The 18,533-nt window shown below is 41.2% G+C and overlaps 1 protein-coding gene across 2 annotated transcripts in view; it reads right to left on the bottom strand.

Annotated features, from left to right (window-relative positions):
- Positions 1-18,032, bottom strand: part of LOC124532751 — a 32,903-nt gene extending 14,871 nt beyond the window's left edge. Inside the window, exon 1 of one of the 2 annotated variants that reach the window (XM_047107807.1) lies at positions 17,853-18,032. Coding sequence is in view for 1 of the 2 variants with exons in the window: in XM_047107805.1 (XP_046963761.1) it covers positions 11,480-11,506 (27 nt within the window). In the remaining variant the exon portion in view is untranslated. Of the gene's footprint in view, positions 1-11,479; positions 11,683-17,852 lie in introns of those variants that run through there. The other variant, XM_047107805.1, reaches the window with a different exon arrangement.
- Between the last annotated feature and the right edge of the window lie 501 nt (positions 18,033-18,533).

Genomic DNA, 18,533 nt, shown 5'->3' with positions numbered 1-18,533 from the left:
AAAGAAACGTGGTGCTTATAAATGCTTTACTCCTAATTCATACATTCTTCGTCACAAAAATATAAACTGAGTGTATAAACTATAATCGAGTAACCTTTCAGATAAGATTGTTTGTTTGGCAACGTGACTCGTAGATACGAAGCTCTGTGCGAACTTTCACGAAGCTCGTCGCGGCGCATGCGCAGTGCTTATGTAACTTGAAAGCTTGGCGCTAGGCTGCATTGTCAGGCTCGTGATGTTTTGACACACAATACTTCCGAGTGCATGAGGCTACATGCACAGAGACTAAACTGAAGTGCTTTCTAAATACAAGCTAACATAAATTCGACAGTATCTAACTCTGTGCGCATGTTACCTCTTCACCACTAAACCATCAAGTCTATGGTGTTAATAGACGAAATAAATCTAAGTCAATACACTCGTGGCGTTTCCAATTAGTTGTGACGTCGATGTTGACCTCCATATGCTACCATTCAAATGTACAGCTTACATACGGAAATAAGTTGTTCTTAATTTGAATTAGTCACTATTATTTGTTTAATCTTTTTTATTGTTTTTACATGAGTTGTGATCGGTGACTCAATAAAATAGTTAGTCTATTTTACAACACTAAACTGGTAGTTTCTTTGAATAAAAAAATGCTAATATTCAAATGTAATCGGTATTTCCGGCATCACCATTTATAATGTATAAGGACTAATTCGCGCAACTGATGCGATTAATATTTATTAATAGTAATAATAGATACATACGTCGACATCTCTGCTCTAGTGTTACATGTTAAGGCTGCAGGACAGTATTTGAATATCTCTGGTTTTCCTGTTATCGTTTTATATGCGTATAAGTAATATATATAATAAGCTCGGTTGTTCGTATTTATAAACCCGAGAGCCCTTCTAATCGTATTCTGGTCTATTTCCGGTGTTCGTATATTTGGTTTTCCAACTCACAGCCTTCCACCGAGTCTCAGAGCGAAACAACTGTAATATTTTATAATAAATTTTAATAACAAGTAATATAATGCTTATAAATCTTATTGCGATGCCCGTAAAGGCGATTATTCGACGTCAAATATACCGAAGCGGTACAGTTAGCGGCCCACATCGGCCGCCGCCGGCCACAACGGTAAGTTCTAGCTCAACGGGCGCCGCGGTCACACAACCTCCACACAAGCTGTATTGACAGTATTCGCGGCGCCATACAATTGTCTAGTAACTTCGATCAAAGAAATATTTTCTTCTGTTTCATTTTCTATCTGTTTAAATGTGTGGAAGCGAAATCTACTTTTATATATCTACAGAGTCAGTTCGTATCGATAAACTATATTTTATGAGTTTATTATTTAATGAGTTAGTGACAAAATCATCGCGTCATCAGTTTATGTTTCAGAATTGTATGCTTCACATGCTGTCTCCGGCTCCTCTCACTGTAACGCGAGCGGAGTGTCGGACCAGAAGCGGTCGCGTCCGTTAGATAACCGACGGTCGGTATCGTTCAGATCGCACCGATACTGTTTCCCAACGGCGCGAGCTCTGCTCCTTACACAACCTCTCACGAATATAATGTAGGTTGCTGGCAGTTAAATAAAATTGTCCTTTTACTTATTGCATAAGCCTTTACAATTACGGAGTTCCAACATGTCAAAACTACGTCTCGAGTGCACAAGTGATCCGAGAGACATGTTTACGATTATATTTTGGTTTCGAGGGGCGCTGACCTCCCAATCCGAACCTCTAACCAAACCCGTTTATCGTCATTATTTTTGGCATCAAGGCAAATTAATATCAACATACATTTTACTTAAGTAGGCTCTTTCAGGAACTCGTGAATATTTATTTAATAACGATAATTTTGTTGATTCATACATTCATATATTTTTTCTTATTATAAGAAATGTTACGTTTGTTGACGTTTTTTTATTTGTATACAATTATATTATGTTCATGTTTTCGCGTTACTTTATACTCGTGTAATGAATACATGATAAGAATGACAAGTGGGAAGAAATAATCTCCACCAAATGTGTAACAGCACCCCATAACAATAAAAAAGGCCTTTGACCAGAAGCGTGTTAGGTTTGTTACTTGTTTGACACGGACAACTACTTCTACAAATCAAATGTTTTTCTAATGTTCAGTAAATCATTGGGTCCAACGTGCAGCCAATCCCTGAACATTTGATCCAATATCAATATACTCGCCCTGAGTTCAGTGTGACTGTCACCGTTACTCAGCGATCGGCGGATACAACAACTGTTACAGACTACCTCTGCAGTCTTACACTGAAATAGATATTCCATACCTACTACTAAAGAGTAGCTATACTACATTTTGAACAACCGTTATTGAATAAAAGCAATTGTTTGTTAGATCGTGCACTCGTAAAGGTTTCCCACTGACTGACTGACTGATTTTTGAATGAGCTAGGCATCGAACCCGGGATCTGCATTATAGATGTGCATTCAGCTAGCCATTAGACCAGCGGACGAAGCGCTTACCCAAATATATAATCTTATCTACTACTGAGCTATAATAACAAACGTGCAATAAAGCATTAAAAGCTCGATATGGAGCTATCTCGTTATCTCTTATCAGCCACGTAGCGAACAAATGCAGAATTATTTTAAGAGTGTCGACAATTTGTTTTGGTTCTTATCTTAAATTAAAAATAATAAAACCGATGTTTTATTTCCAGAAATATTTTATTAATTCGTAATAAGTGACGTGTAGATTCATAAGTATGAAGGCGATAACACATCAGTACGCGCTCGCATCCAATATTTTGCGCTAGATTTTGTTACCGTAACCGGTAGGACCGGTGGGGTCCGGTCGGTGAAGAGTTCTGAGAAAGAAAACGATCTTGTTACCTTGATAAGGCATCAAAATAGTAACTCTTGCCTTAATCATGTACTGCATGTTCTGTGGCCGGTGCGAAGCGCGAGAAATCAGCGGTTGCTATCGGTATTGGTGAGATGAGATTGTCGTTCTCCCTCGGGCGACTTGCACAAGCGATCCAGAATTTCGGAAGGTCGGAACGAAAAGTATTCCACGACACGAGCGATTGGATCTGTCCATTTGTTTGTTTGCAAATAGAAAAAGTGGGAGTCAGTTTGTGGGAGTCAGTTTTTGCAAAAAGTGTCCATAAAATTCCATTTCAATCACTTTTTTGTACCATTGATTCCCAAATACATAAATTAAATCAAGGCTCAAACACGTTTGAACTATCTCACTTTTAACACATAACGGTTTATTTCTGCCTCTAGAAATTGTTTATTAAAAACTGGTATGTATTTCGTCGTCTGAAATTCAAATAAATATTGAACATTAAAGTGTTGTTCTGTTAATGTCTAATTCATTCGTTTATTTTATTAGTTTCTACTAATCATTTGTGTCTGGATAATAAATGTTCCATTATTTTAAGCTCAAATGTCCATAACGTAGCATAAACATGACAATTATGTTTACAAACAACTGACAACATAGCGTATAATTAAACGCGGGGCGCCGCCGCCGCCCGCGCCAGACACGTCTGACATGTGTCGTTTCGATCCACAGGAGAGCAACGTTTAACGCGATATTAAAATGTAATATGTAACACTTTTGATCAAACATCTGTCACCGGTGGCCCGGGGTCTCTGCAGTCCATTTACCCAGTGGCCAGGGAACAACTCCAACTCCAACTCGTAATACTGCCGCAAAAACATAATTAATTTATGTGTTTGTAGACCACTTCTAAGAGTGAGTGAATCAGCGGCATTCTAATCACCTAATATCAGGGATCTCAGATGCTATGGTTAGCGACACTTTGACGGCGTGAGGAATAATTGCGCAATCTGGAAGTCAAACACTGTCTAGAAGATGGAGACATATTAAAGCAACTGTTAGACGATGTTTTCGTTTTTTACATTAAATTGATATTGCACCATTAAGTATTTACTATAGGCTATAATACCGCATTCATAATATCTTCAAGGTAGTGGTTGTCAGATCGTTCCAAAGCCACTTCGTTTGCCTGTTTAACAAGTGCATGCAATAACGTCGTCTGCAACGACGTGATGCAGACTCGCATCTGACGCGAGATAGACGGATGGGCGAGTGCATGGCGAATCGCGATGTATAACAATGATGATGAGAGGCCGATCGTTGCCTCACGCTGGACGCCGCTTGCGACATCCACTAACCGTGGCAATAGACTGCTGTATTGGATCTTTTGTCCGCCATTGTATTCACGTACTGAGGCCATCCGCTGTTATACAAGGGAATTACATATCGAAGACGATGTACAAACATTCTCTAATCAATATCAATTTCCTCAATAAAGTCACCGATACCTAATTGCCCGAAATCCACAATCATTGATTAAATATTTGTAACTTATCTTGATAAACTACATCGATATCACTTTATCCCTATCTCGCAACACATGCTCATTTATATTTTTTAATTAAGTACAGTGAGCAAAAAAATCACTTTGTCGCCGAAATTGGAAGAGTATCGTCGGGTGTTACGCGTTTCGCACATAGCGGGTGCGCACGCGCACGCCGGTATGCGCATTGTGCACGCGCAATATTAGACAGTCTACAATTTCTTTCGCTTCCACGACGCACTTTTAATTTGTTGCCGCTACATTCCGTCGTGGAGGATAACATTTAAAAGATACGTTTGGGTGCATAATTAGCAATTTAATTAAATGTCAAATGAAGAAGCGACCGCTCCTAACAGGGCGTCACTTTTATATTATTCTACATAATTAATACATCGCTACTAATTAATCTAATATCAAAGGTTAAGGAACGTAAAATTCAAAAGTTGTCTTGACGTAAAAGGCAAAATTTGAATTTTTGATTGACTAGTAACGTAAGGAGGCAGCGACTCGTAATAAGTCACGCGTTGACATTTGAGACGAGAGCGAGAGCCAGTGGACTTGCTTCCTGGTATTTTTGTTTTGTTTATATTTTTAATGTCTGATAACAGCGTAAAGTTTTAGTCTTGCGCATTCTACGTGCTTTCTAGATTATTTTTGGATTCTGTATCATCGTTAATCCGGAATCCATTAAACGAGATTAAGGACCTACAATTTCAAACTATTTTGTATTTGCTAAACATGTATTGACCCGGAAGAGATACAATTTATGAGAATGGAAAGTGTTTGCTAGAGGTGGAAAAATATATTTAAAGAGCGTGACCCGCTCTCGTCCAGTAAGGTCACGGCCCGTCCGCGGCACATTCAACATAATTCATGCAAAAGTCAATTTTATGAATACATTTTAAGTCCTAACGTCGAACGGCGACTGTTTGGAAATTACTTAATATATTTAAATGATCTTAAACATGTTATCCCACACTGAGCGACACTCTATATTCATATTAATTGTTAACATTTGAAGGCTTTATATTCCCTCGAACCTCAAAGGCGTCTCAGCGTTACTTAATCTCTACATTTCTCGAACGATACGCGAGCGAGCTCGTACAGCACTGCGGCCTGCAGGTCTGCAGGTCCATAATACTGTTATAGAATTCAGAGAATCCGACGCGAGTCAGTGTAATAAATATTAGAGTTATTTACAACATAATCCGGGCCTACGACCGCTCAGCGAATTCATAACAAAACACCGCTTCAGTTCGTAAGGCAAGTAACGTGAAGCTTAACTGAAACTTTACAATAATAATTGTTATTGTTAAGAGCATGAAACAGTTCTCATACATTGTTAGCAACTCGCGATACAGTCGCAGCGCGGAGGCGGGACGGGTGCTTGCTGTTTTGTGAGCGTGTAACGCAAAGGAGATGGAACAGCAGCCGGTTGGTATCACACGCTGGTGGAGCGCACGTCGCCGCAGGACCCGCAGCTGTGATTCCCACCAAAACCGATAATTGACGTCTAACGCGCTCGCGACCGGTGCAGCCCCTCAGCCGTGTTCAACATTACCTACATCGTTATCGTTCGAGACAAGTTATTGAAGTTTCAAACACTTATTAACATGAGATGTAAAACGTAGGCAACGTTGAACCGAAAATAAAACTTGAAAATAAAAGCGAAAACGGGCCCAGACACACAGAAGCAGCCTATGAATATTACTGTAGACTATGGAACACTTAGAATCTAACTACATACTATGTTTGTTTGTTTGTAAGCATTAATGTTACAGAAACCCTCGCGAGTGTGTGCGTTACCGCTCATACACGTAAATATGAAATGTCTGTTATTACAAAGAGCAAGTCGGTATCATGTTCGTGAGTAACGAGCGCGCGGTCATGCAAATGCGAAATTATTTTATTTGCAGTGTAATTGCGGACAGCGGCGTACGCGACAATTATTATATCTAATGAGCAGTGAACGACCGGATGTGACGTGTTCGTTCGCCGACTGCAATGCCTTGGATTTTGCTCGCTACGCAGAAAAAACACCACACTAAACGTGCAAAGGAATTTCGATCAGGTTTTCAATAAAAAAGCAGTTTGTCGAGAGCAGAGATTTAATTCATATGTACATCTAATACGAGTACATACTAAACTCATCTCAAACGAAAGGGTCGATTTAATAATTATACCCGTATGACCATTTTAGTAGTTTTTCGTTTATAATTAGAATTTTATAAATATTTACATAGCATAAAACAGTCGCTTACCTCTGTCTATCCCTTCGTATGGTTACATCTTTAAAATGACACAAAATTTTGATGCAGTTTTTTTCAATAGACGGATTGATTTAAGAGGAAGGTTTATATGTACAATCGAACACGATATACTCGTAGTAGAGAAACAGTGGTCATTTTAGAAGTTACTTATGTTACGCGGGCTGAATCCTACGAGATAGATAAGTTTTATAAAGCGGTTCTTATTGTCTAATGACAAGAAAACTGTAAATGTTGTTAGACAATCTGTATCATATTTAGTATCAGCATTGCATCCGTGCGAAGCCGGGATGGTCGCTCGTATATAATAATGTCAATCATCGGGGTAGAACTTCAATAAATATGAACATATGAAGAGTCACACTCCACAACATCAGGTGTCAGGCGAGGTACGCCGTCGTCGAGTGGTCGAGGAATGTTTAATGTTCGACTGCTGTTTTGTCTTAAGAGCGTCGAGACTATACAACAGATCGCATTGCAGCCGTAATGGCTGCGCTTGCGCCTGCGCGGGAGCGGAGCAGCGCGCGAGGGCGGCGTTCGGTAACGCATAACATATAGAGATAATATAAATAAATGTAAGCATTGATGTAACTTGATTTATTTATAGTAATTGAACTTCATTTTATATTTGTAAAATAATGTCAATTTAAAAATAATTTTCTACTTATACAATTAGCTACATTCAGTGTGAAGTTACAACTTGTACTGCTATGTGCTTTTAGACATATTATTTGAACAGTTTCGATATCAACGCACCACCCCTGACGCTGACTGTCACGTCGCGGCCGTGAAGCTGCAGCGGCCGCAAATAGACCTCCCTCTGTCCTACCCCCCCACACCCACCTCGTCCCGCACCATGCGCCCCTCTCGCTCGTCGGTAGCGCGACCTCTCGCTCGCGGGCGCTACTAAACCAGAGCGCAATCTTTGAAATGCACCGTTCATATTTCATTGCAACCGAAAATATAAAGTTCATTATCATCATACACACAGAACAACTTTACTGACATCGGTGATTACGATACGAGTACATATAATACGCATTATGGTTATTGCCGTATGTACTTAAAATATAAGTGATACGATTTTAGTTGGTTTTCACCATCCTAATGTCTATGACGCAGATGTTACAATCTATGTGTATTACCGGGACATTTTAGCTGGACATTATATTTGATTAAATTGATCTATATGTAGGAATGAAATTGAAACCGCGAATTCCGAGTCGAGCGTGCGGTTAAGTTTGGTAAATATTTGCCGAAATCAATGACCTCGGTGTAGGGCGCTCGCCAACGTCGCGTCACGCGAGTCGCGAACCGTCCGCTCGGCTAGGGCTGCCGTCCACACAAACAGAAACACTCAATGTTAAAGCTTTTGGAAGCTTCTATTCAAATCAAGCTATTTAGATTTATAAGACGATCGTGTAACTTTAAACTATCATGTCTCTATCTCAATGAATCTAGTTCGTTTAATAAGTTTTCGTACGATTAATCAATTATTTACTATGGCGGTGCAGTAGACCAATCAATGTTTACAGCACCCGGGTAGGCACGCTACGTCGGTTGTCGTAACCTGTCCTTCTGTCGTAACTCTTCTTCTTCTTCTGAATCGTTCCGTAACTCTGTTGAATGAAATTTAAAACTACTACGGAAAGTGGATTCTACCGAGAAGAACCAACAAGAAACTCAGTAGCTATTCTTTTCCATCATTTTAATTACAGAATGTGTCAGTAAACAACAATTATTTTTTTATATATCCTGCCAGAAGTCAGTAAATACAAAGTCCACGTTTTTTTTTTAATATAATCGTGTATTGAGTAAAAAAAACACCTTCCTACTTTTATCGACATCATCGTAAATGTGTGCGTGTTTGTTGTTGTAAAAACTTTAAAGCGTTTCGCTACTCACACACACATATGACAGGCGTAAATAGAATGATTTTTAAAATGTGTTTTGGTACGTTACAATAAGATATATTTTTAAAACTTGAACATTGTATGTGAACAAATGTTAATAAATCTCTGAGCCGTTGGTGACTAAACACGTTGCAAGGCTACAGAACATTGCTTTCGTTTCCAACAGCGCGAGCGGCGCCGGGCGCGGCGCTCTTATGTGAGTGAGTTCACGGCTGTCTGCTGGTTAACAGGTACGCCTCCAGTCGTTACATTTCGCATCGACCGGCCGCCCGTAATGCACTTTGTTACCGCACACGCAGAGTTGCGTAGGTCGCGCGTCGGTACTCATTTTATAGTGTTTCCATGTCGGAAACGTGGAGCAGCCACCAAGACAAATTCAAAATTCACGTTACGTTATGGGTGCGCAAGGTCCGGCATTCCCGCCAACATTCCACGATTTATTGCTTTGTAAAACAGCTCTCATAATTTTGAGCCGTATTTGTCTCTCAGTGTACTCAGTATAAGCGGATGACTGTAACCTGCTGTTTTGCAATCTATTCCTATCAGATCTATATCTATTGTCGATGGGTGATAAGATTTGAAACCGAAACTGAATGTCACACGTGTCCGTGTGGGTGGTTCACGTATGTTTATGTGTTGTTCGTTATGTCGTCTATTTCTATATTTGCGAATACAACCTTATCTTTTATCTCTCAACGCATCATCTGCGCCGAGCTCGCGTCACACAATCGAGCGCGTCAATGTCATTTCTCTGTTGACATCCTAAAACTTGACATTAGTCCTTCTTTAGCTCGCTAGTGGCGGCCACTGCTCGCTGTAAGTATAACCAATACTCCGAGCGAGCAGCAACCATTATCAATATACTGTTTTCGGTGTTTCAAGGGACGACACGGTTTTTGCAGTATCTGTATCGATGTCTCACCGAAGGCCGACTATCAAGTGTAACTGGAGCTGCTTGTTGATACTCAGTCAGTCAGGGCAGTCTTTTGTTCGACGAATAATAACTTGTAAGCGACCTCTGTTTAAAAAATGGCCAGTCGTGCCGAGCGAGCGCACAGGCGGCCGACGGCGCGGTCACAGTTTGGCGGCGGAGCACGAACTCGTTTCCCACACTTCCTGCCGTGAGCTCGGAATTCGGTTGTTGGCTTGTTCCTCTTCGCCCGTCGACACTTGGAGCGCAGTGCGCGTCCGACCGGTTGGTGACTCATAGAATAACCCGCGAGACACGCGAGCGCTGGCTCCTACTCCCAACAACTATGACACAGTACCTCTCTAAGTTTAGATTGTTTCAATTACGTGAAAACTTAATTTCTACTAACTTCAATAAAACTTATTTTTTATATTCTTAAAGTAATTTTAGCAACGCATAGTATACTATTAAACACATTTTTTCTTAAATATCACAGCATATATAATTTATCGGTACACCAGAGACGGATTGCTTTTAATCTCAATTAGTTCATTATATTGATAAAAAATTAATGAGGAATTTTGTGGCTGAATATGAAATAAACATTATGTACTAGTCATATACTTTTATTGGTGTTTATTTTTTTATTTCCTCTATCGACAACTTATTTACGGCGATTAAACGATTAAATCGGCGATAACGGCGCGCACACACACGCAGCTCTACAAACCGACCGATAAAGACATATCTCACGGGCGACGCGCGTCGGGAGGAAACGCTCGGCCTTCGCGTCGCTGCTTCGCGTCCAGCTCATGCGAGCAAATAGCAATTACGAATTTACAACGCATTTCATGAAAATGTCATTAAACACCTCCGAGTGATAGCAAATATGTGAGTGCATATATTTACTTGCTCTGGACGTGCCACACTGGCTCTGAATGTTTGGCAATTCATTGAGTCGAGATTTATTTGAGATAGTTTTCGAGACAATTGACGTGTAATCAAATTTCATCTCGCAATATATTCGTCAAAATTTATTTTTACTCATTACATTAAAAAAGCAATAAGTAGAAATATTAGATGCGCTCGCGCAGCGAAGACTAACTGCGTTCCAGTTGCGCGGAAGTAGGCTCCGCGCTCATTCGGAGCTGGGCCCGCTAACACGAGCACTCTAATCGCTGCCGGCTCTTACCGGCGAACTAGTTATGTTAATATCTTGAGAAAAGTAGCGCTCGCTCTCGGCCGCCCGCGCTCCGGGAAGGACTGCGACCGAGAGAAAAGTATGTTTGAGATCATCACTATATTATAAGAAGCGCAATCAAGAAATTAATTGGAAATTTTGAACTCAAAATATATATTTTTTTATGTACATATTAAAGAAATATTTATATGAATTGCTTTATATTCGCCAGCCAGTTAAGAACTAGCTGCGACTGGGGCCTAAGTTACAATGGATGAGCAATTTTATTTGAATACAATTAATACGAGACTCGATATCGTCGATGTCACAGGCCAATTGAAAGTTGCACAACAGTTGCTAAGAATACGAACACAAATCGGTTATTTTCACATATACTAATTATTTCTATTTTCAGTATTATTCTTAAGTACTCCGTTAAAAACAATGACGGGTGGAGCGATTTTCTCATAAACGTTATTGGGACAGCACTCGCGGCCGACGGCTGCGCGGTCAGACAGTAGTCACCGTCCCACATGAACTTGGAGTTTATAATTGACAGCATAAATATACGATATACATCCCTCAAATTGGTCACTTAAAATGCTTAACTAAATTCAAATATGTGTTTATTTCGCCAACACCGACACACAGGAATGAACAAAAAACATTTTAATTACAAAAATAACCTTCAAGTTTAATCAGATAAATGTAATAAATTGAAAAAAATGGACATCAGATAACATAACTATACCGAACTAATTAGAACTTAATGAAGAACCCGCCGCTCGTGTTTCCTGCAGACGCGGCACAATGCCAAAGTGAAGTGTTAGAGGTTGCGACTTACGGGGGCGCCGGCGCTGACAGGCTCCATCGCAAACGAACGCGCCGCGGAGCCGAGAATGTGATGACTTTTCCTTCGATATAGTTCTCCAGCACACGCGCGTGCAGGTGGCTTGTCAGGCCGCTAGCGGTAAGCGTTTGCGCGCGACGGTTTTCTGCACGGCAGTCTTCTGCACATGCTCAGCAGCGGACTCCGACTGAGCGAGCGCTGGGCGTTGCGTTTTGTCATTATCAGATGTATTATCAGCGCTTATCGTGAATATAATTTGGTTTGCTAATGAAACAAATTAGTGCGGCCAACATACACGGCGCTCGCGAATGGCTTCGCGACATTATGACTTTCATTATTCGTCCTCGCTCGTTAATTTTAAATAAGATAAGTCAAATTATTATATTACTTTTTAAGCGACGAAATAACACTATTGATATATTTATAAACTATTTGAATGTTTCCTTAACCTAACACAACTACTGGTGCACTCATTGCCGCCGCTTCGTTAGTCAGTTATCTCAGCGTTTCCACCCCAACGTGCTTCCCGTGATGCGGGAGTGTGACAACAGGCCTTTTCTACCTCTGGACTGAATGCAAGTTGGTGAACGAAACCAGCCCGTCGGCCACCCTTGGGATTCTAATATATAATCTTAAGATCTGAGGCCGTACAGGCTTGCCGCTTCACCGACGATAAAGATTCGTTTGATCGCTTCGAATGTATGGATTATGGAAGTTGACTCCAGACAAAATAAGATTTAAATCCTAAGAACATTAAATATGGGGCTACCTATCTACTTGTGATGATTACATTGCCGAGAGCATTTAGTGGTCCATTTGACGCAGTGTCCGCCCCGAGGAGACGTCGTGCGGGCGGAGACACGGGTTCAGTCGGTAATAATTTTATTTCGTAATTTGTTCGATCAATAACAACGCGAAGTGCTTCTATATCAAACATCTAACAACTTGTTACTTAAGTGAAAAATCTTGTCGCCGTTATCAACGGATGCTATCGGAGGTGTACGACACCTTGTCAGCGCAATCAGCTCTAATGCACTCGTGAAAATATTTGATAGTAGATTTAATAAAACTGTGATAACATTTGTTTTACACGCCCGTACGCGGTGACGCGGGATCCGTTATCAGCTGGTGTTTGTGTTTGCAGGTATGTCAAATTTTGGGGGTTTCCGGGGCCGATCCCAGATGTACTCACATTGCGGATGCAATTTATACGGATATATATATTTAGGACGATTCCAATACGAACTAAAGTGACTCTTTAGAACTTATCGAGAACAAGCAATCCAGGATAGCTATCCTGCTTTAAAAAAAGTAAAGGCTATATTGAAACGCCGACTCCCGATATGAGGCATTATCGGCATTTCAACGTGTCTCAAGCACGTCGATAGATAGATCGATATACACGAGTGTAGCGTTAATCGCGATTTGTCCCGGAAGACGCGTTAGAAATGTCAATACTACGTTTACGAATATGCGAATGTAGTCGGTAGTCCGACGGCTGACGGGTTAATATCGCTTGCGATCTCAAACAGCAGCTGAAAAGTCAAAGGTTGAGCGGGACTCGGAGAAAGCGTTAAGCAAACGGACGGAAGTTTGTTTTTGTATGTATATGACTACAAATGTGTGTAAGAAGTGACTACAAATGCTGTACTTGTAAACAACGGGAGTCGACATCGACATTTCTCATACAACCTCAGTTATTATGAGCGATTTCAGCCGTTTAATGTGTTTAACAATTAATAGCATAATTAATGGTCTTTCGTTCTGTCCATCTGCTTCTAAAGTACGTGATTTTGTGATGTTAACTGATCTTGTACCCGCTGATGTCTCTAAGGTAAGCTCACTGTTACACTTTATATCTAACAGTGTCATTGAGACAAACAAACAATCGCTGGACGCGGGAGTGTGAGTCAGCCGGCCCGCGCCGCGGCCGCAGACCGCCGCGGTGAGTGAAGTGTAACAGTTACGAGGTTTAATTAAATGACTGAAACTCGACACTGCATGTGGAGCGGCCAGCGCGCTGCGCGGGCGCACCGGCGGCACACTTACACGCGCCTAGGGCTGACACATTTATGGACATACGATGACTGACAATAAATCTTAGTCTAATTTCACAGTAGATATTATTTATTTATCTATGTACTTCGAATTGTGTGAGTGTGTGTGATCGTGGTCTTTAAATTTTCGCAAAATATGAAATATTAATACTATTCGAAGACGAGATGCTGTTTGTCAGTCAATTATTTTCAATCAATTAAGTCAATTGTTTAGGAACAGTTTCATAAAAAGATTTTATAGAATGCTTATATCTAATACTATAAGTATATATTATTAGATATAATTATCAGCCCTAACACAGAGATCGGCCGCGGTGGGCTGCCTGCGGCGGCGCGGCGCGGCGGGCGCTACAATCCACTCACACGAAGGCCTCGCTCGAGAAAGGCCACCACACCTCATCACAATTCTTTTATCCTTCCTTTACTTTAAAAGATACGCACACTCTATTTACGGACGTAGACTGTTGTTAAAGATATTTTCAAAATAGACAACTATTACAGTTGCTCTAACTACATTTTTATAAATTACAAGCTCCCATCATCATCATCGTTTACTTCACTCAAAGTATCAGAGCCGCGCAAGCGTGTTTGTACAGGGAATTAGTTTAATATACATATTAAATATCATTTGTATAAGATTTTAAAACTATTGTCCGTGTATTTCACTTTTAGAAGAGGGAATATATCTCGTCTGGATCTCGTTTAAAGCCGCACAGTCCGATGTTCCTGCGCACAAGGTCGAGCGTTCTAGCTAGTCTCGAGAAGGCCCGTCTCCAGATGCGACGTCAGCACCTCACAGCGGCGACGCGGACCAGTGCCGACCACTCTCGTCTCAACCAGTAATCTGCGGCTCTTTCATTGTGATTTATTTTCAAACAGTTTAATACTTATAATTCTTAGAGAAAGCGCACCTGGCCACCGACACAATCCGAATACTACTAATTTATCCTAATATATTTCACACAAATATGTATGTTGTACATAATATTATCAGAATAAAGTGATGCGTGGAACTTTCGAATCAAGCGAATCGTATCAAAGTTCTGAAAGTGCTATTAAGTAATATTTACAAATGGATGGAAACGGAGACCCGGTCGCGTCACAACGTTCGCGTATCGCCTGTCAGGCCGCACTCGGTGTACACAAATGTGGGAACGCAGTGACGACTGCGAACGTAACAGAGGTGTCCGATCGCAGACTCGGCGCGGCCAGTGGTCGTCGGCGAGCGCGTGCAGTTTCTCCCGCAGAGAAAACAAACATTTCACTGCCTGCGCCGGAGCATCTCGCGGCATAACTCGTTTTAACGTTATTTGATCGCTTCAAATCCAGCACCCAAACGCATATTCGCAAAGCGATCTTGCGTCACGGCGGTATCAGATTCATTAGTTACCCAACCCCGTAGTGTTGTGATCGCTACCCAGCACCATGAGAGTCAACTAGAGTACTGAGCAATACACGAGCGAGTACGGATACTGGTCCGTGACCTATACCACAAGTGCCGCCGATTCAGCAGATACCTACTGCTTGCGTAATATAAGATCGAGTGGCATTTAATTAAACATACAAGGATCACAACATACGATACAATATTTCTGCCTCCTGTAAAATGGAAACAATAATTGCAACAAATTCATTTCCGTGTTAAGACTAACCCGCAGCCGACGTAGATTCAGTGACCGACCTTTGGGGTCAAAAACTCGTAAGACGCTTCGCCCTTTGTTACTAATTACCGCCAATCGCGCCCGACACGATCGCGATCAATCACCGTTTCTTCGGAAACCCGAGCGACGTTACCGACCCGCAGTCGCTGCGCTGATTTGCCTGTCGGTAATGTATCGCTAATATCTGAGTAATAAAACTTGCCATTTCATTAAGTCTCTCCGATTTCTAATTGGCAATCTATATTTCGAGTTTGTACATATTTACACGCGCAGATATGGAAATGATTTATGTACCTGTTTAATGAGTTTTTGTGTCGATAGTAGTTCAATGAAATAGCTACTTTATTTGATATATCAGATAAATATCTCACTTTTTTTCGCAAAATATGAAGATTTGTTTTTAGATGAACATAATAGTACTCATAAATTGAGCTTCGCTGTTTAATTTATCTTTAATGCAAGGAACGAAAGGCAACTAATCTCGGCATCGCCGCCATTGTTTGGCCGCTATCGCCACGGCGCGTTAGAAGCGCTCGCGGCAATTTAATCCATGTTAATATTATTATTGTTTCATTTGTTCAAGCTTTGCGGTTTTGCTTGCTTCATTTAAATTTTATGGTTAATTACACGTCAATAATGTGTAAAATATGATACAAAGTACGAAATAATACGAGTCTAGTGAAGGTTATCGGCACACGCAGGTAGCGCCAATCGGCCTAATGAAGCACACGAGTACGTTTCTAATAGAATCGATACGACGCGGCGCTATCGTGACAACAGCGCAGTTTGGTCGTTACTCGTTGCTGGACACCTTAGCGGGTCACGCACCGGCGCCGCGCGACGCACCAATGTCGACATACCTCGGAAATGTATGCAAATTAACGAATTATAGATATATGGGGTTCGGTACTGCCGGCCTGCGTCACATCTTGTGATCGACTTTTGTTCACTAAGGCTAGTTTGCGAAGAGCTATCGCTGATAGTTCTCACGATCGGTGATTATTAATATTTTTAGTGGAAGAGCGAGCTTCAGCGAGAGTCGGGCAGCGCATAATACATAATGCATTGTGTGTGCGGCTCCGACGTGGGGGAGAGATTGTTGTCAATTCATTAGCTGAGGCCGGCGTATTGTTAACAGCACGACGCAAATGTTAATTCTATCTTGATACGCGATTCGCACAGCGCTTAATTATTTCCTAACGAACGACGAGACGTAATCCCAACGTCAAGTCGCATGCCAAGACACCTCCACTTATATGCGACAGCCGCCTGAACGGTCACCTCGCCTATTCCCTTCGAAGCGACTTTGAATGTTTACAATGACCCGTCAAGCTGTTTCTATATCATCTGTACGAGCATAATGTCGTTGAATGAAATGAATATTGGTGTCCGTTATTTTAGTGTGCTGTTTAGACATTTTAACAAATACAGTTGTACTCTTAAGGAAGTTGACGTTTAAAAGCAATTTACATATTTATTAGTGATTCACACAGACGTTTGAAATACGATATTCCAATAAATTTAACCACGCGCGCTATATGGCAACAGCATTAAAGTGCAATGCTTATACACAAAATATTTATACTGTGTCATGTCACATATATACGAGATATCAAACGAAATGTATTTTATAAACTTGACATTGATATATATACCGTACTGTACTACCTATACCAGAAAAATCGTTAATACGATCATTGAAGCCCTCGTTTAGTAGACAACACTTAAGCAAACGATTAAACAAAGCCTCGCGACGAAGAGAGAAGGCAGAAAAATAAACACTTAGTTCCTCATTTATTACGGAATGTTTTATCAAGTTGTGACTTTTATCAACAAAGCTTATTTTTGCTCAAAATGGATGTTATGTCATGTCGTGGAGTGCTTGCGATTGTTGGGCATCTGTGGAGAGTGTGCCGACTGGCGATACAATTCATCTGCGAGCGGATCTCACAATCGACGCATCTCAAAGCCTTCGCCCATCGCTTTCGTTGCACGCCGGCTTACATCATCACTTACGATACTATCGTTCTCTGTCAAAGCTAATTGTTGTGCAAGTCCCGCCAGGTGAAATAAACCTACACGAGTTTGATTTAGTCTACATATAAAACTTATAAATTCCTTATGTGCACTCGAAATCAAGTTTAGTTCCTTTCTGTTTCAACGAGTTTATACTAAAACCAGTTTCCATTGAATGTGTTGTCTTATTAACATTGATAACTTTAAACGTTTTTGATATTTTAATTATAAATAAAAATGTAGTTTGGCGGCGACGTTATTTTGATTAATAATTATTGTATAGAAATGGTTTTTCAGAAGTAATGGCTCAAGCAGTGTTGTTATGAAGTCGAAATGTCTGTTGACTGCCCTATTAATATCTGCTAGGGTAACCTGCTCTTTAAATGGTTATTAATGACTGAATTTTATATTCGAGAAAATGACATTAGTTTGCTAGAAATGTATTTCTAATACACGATTTGGACCCGCGTCTAATGTTTCCATATCATGTATTCCTGACGAGGACCATCCATCACTGCGATGACACGGGCTTGCTTATTAGCAAATTGCGCTTTTAAGTCAATTGATAGAAGAGCCAACCGAATGCGGGGCCGTATTGGCGGTGTAGTGTATAGGAGTGCAACAGGGACTCACCTGGTGGGTTTTGGTCAAAGCTGTTTGAGGGCAGACAGCGGGCTCGCGCTCATGCTAGCGCGGTCGACGACCTGGCGGCTAACTGTTCAGCAAGCAAGGAAGCACGGCACACACTGACACCACTGAACGCGAGCGACGGTTGCGAGAGTGCGGAGCGGACTGGTCGGCCGTCGTCGCCAGCGCCGCGTGCGCCCGCGGCCTTGACCGCCCCCCGCGCGCCCACACCCCGCCGCGGCGCTGGGTCCCGACTCCCGGCGCGGCGCGCGGCGCGTCCGCATGCAAACCTCGTACACCCTCGGGTTGCTTAAGTCAGGTAGCGTGTGTCGATCCCACAGTTGAATTACAATAATTCGTTACTGTTTATGTAAATATAACTTCAGCCAGGATTATATAAATTATAAAGCGCTCACTCAACTGCAATTTGCACTCCGCGAATGTTCCTCGCGTAGAAAGATTTGTGAGCCATCTTTATTTATAGTAATAAATTGAACAATTATTATCTTATTGGCTTGTCCGACACATTTTATAAAAAATATGAATTCAGGAGTTTCATTGTGATCGATGACCGAGAAGATGTTAGGAGTGAAATTGATTGCCATCGCGATGTTATCGATATCACAGGTACTTAGAGTAGTATTCATTATTCTTTGTTTACCAAAACATATGAAATAAGTAATACCT

This window comes from Vanessa cardui, chromosome 10, assembly GCF_905220365.1.
Source record: "Vanessa cardui chromosome 10, ilVanCard2.1, whole genome shotgun sequence".
In the NCBI taxonomy this organism is placed as follows: Eukaryota; Metazoa; Arthropoda; class Insecta; order Lepidoptera; family Nymphalidae; genus Vanessa; species Vanessa cardui.
This window is presented reverse-complemented; position numbering and strand designations above follow the sequence as displayed.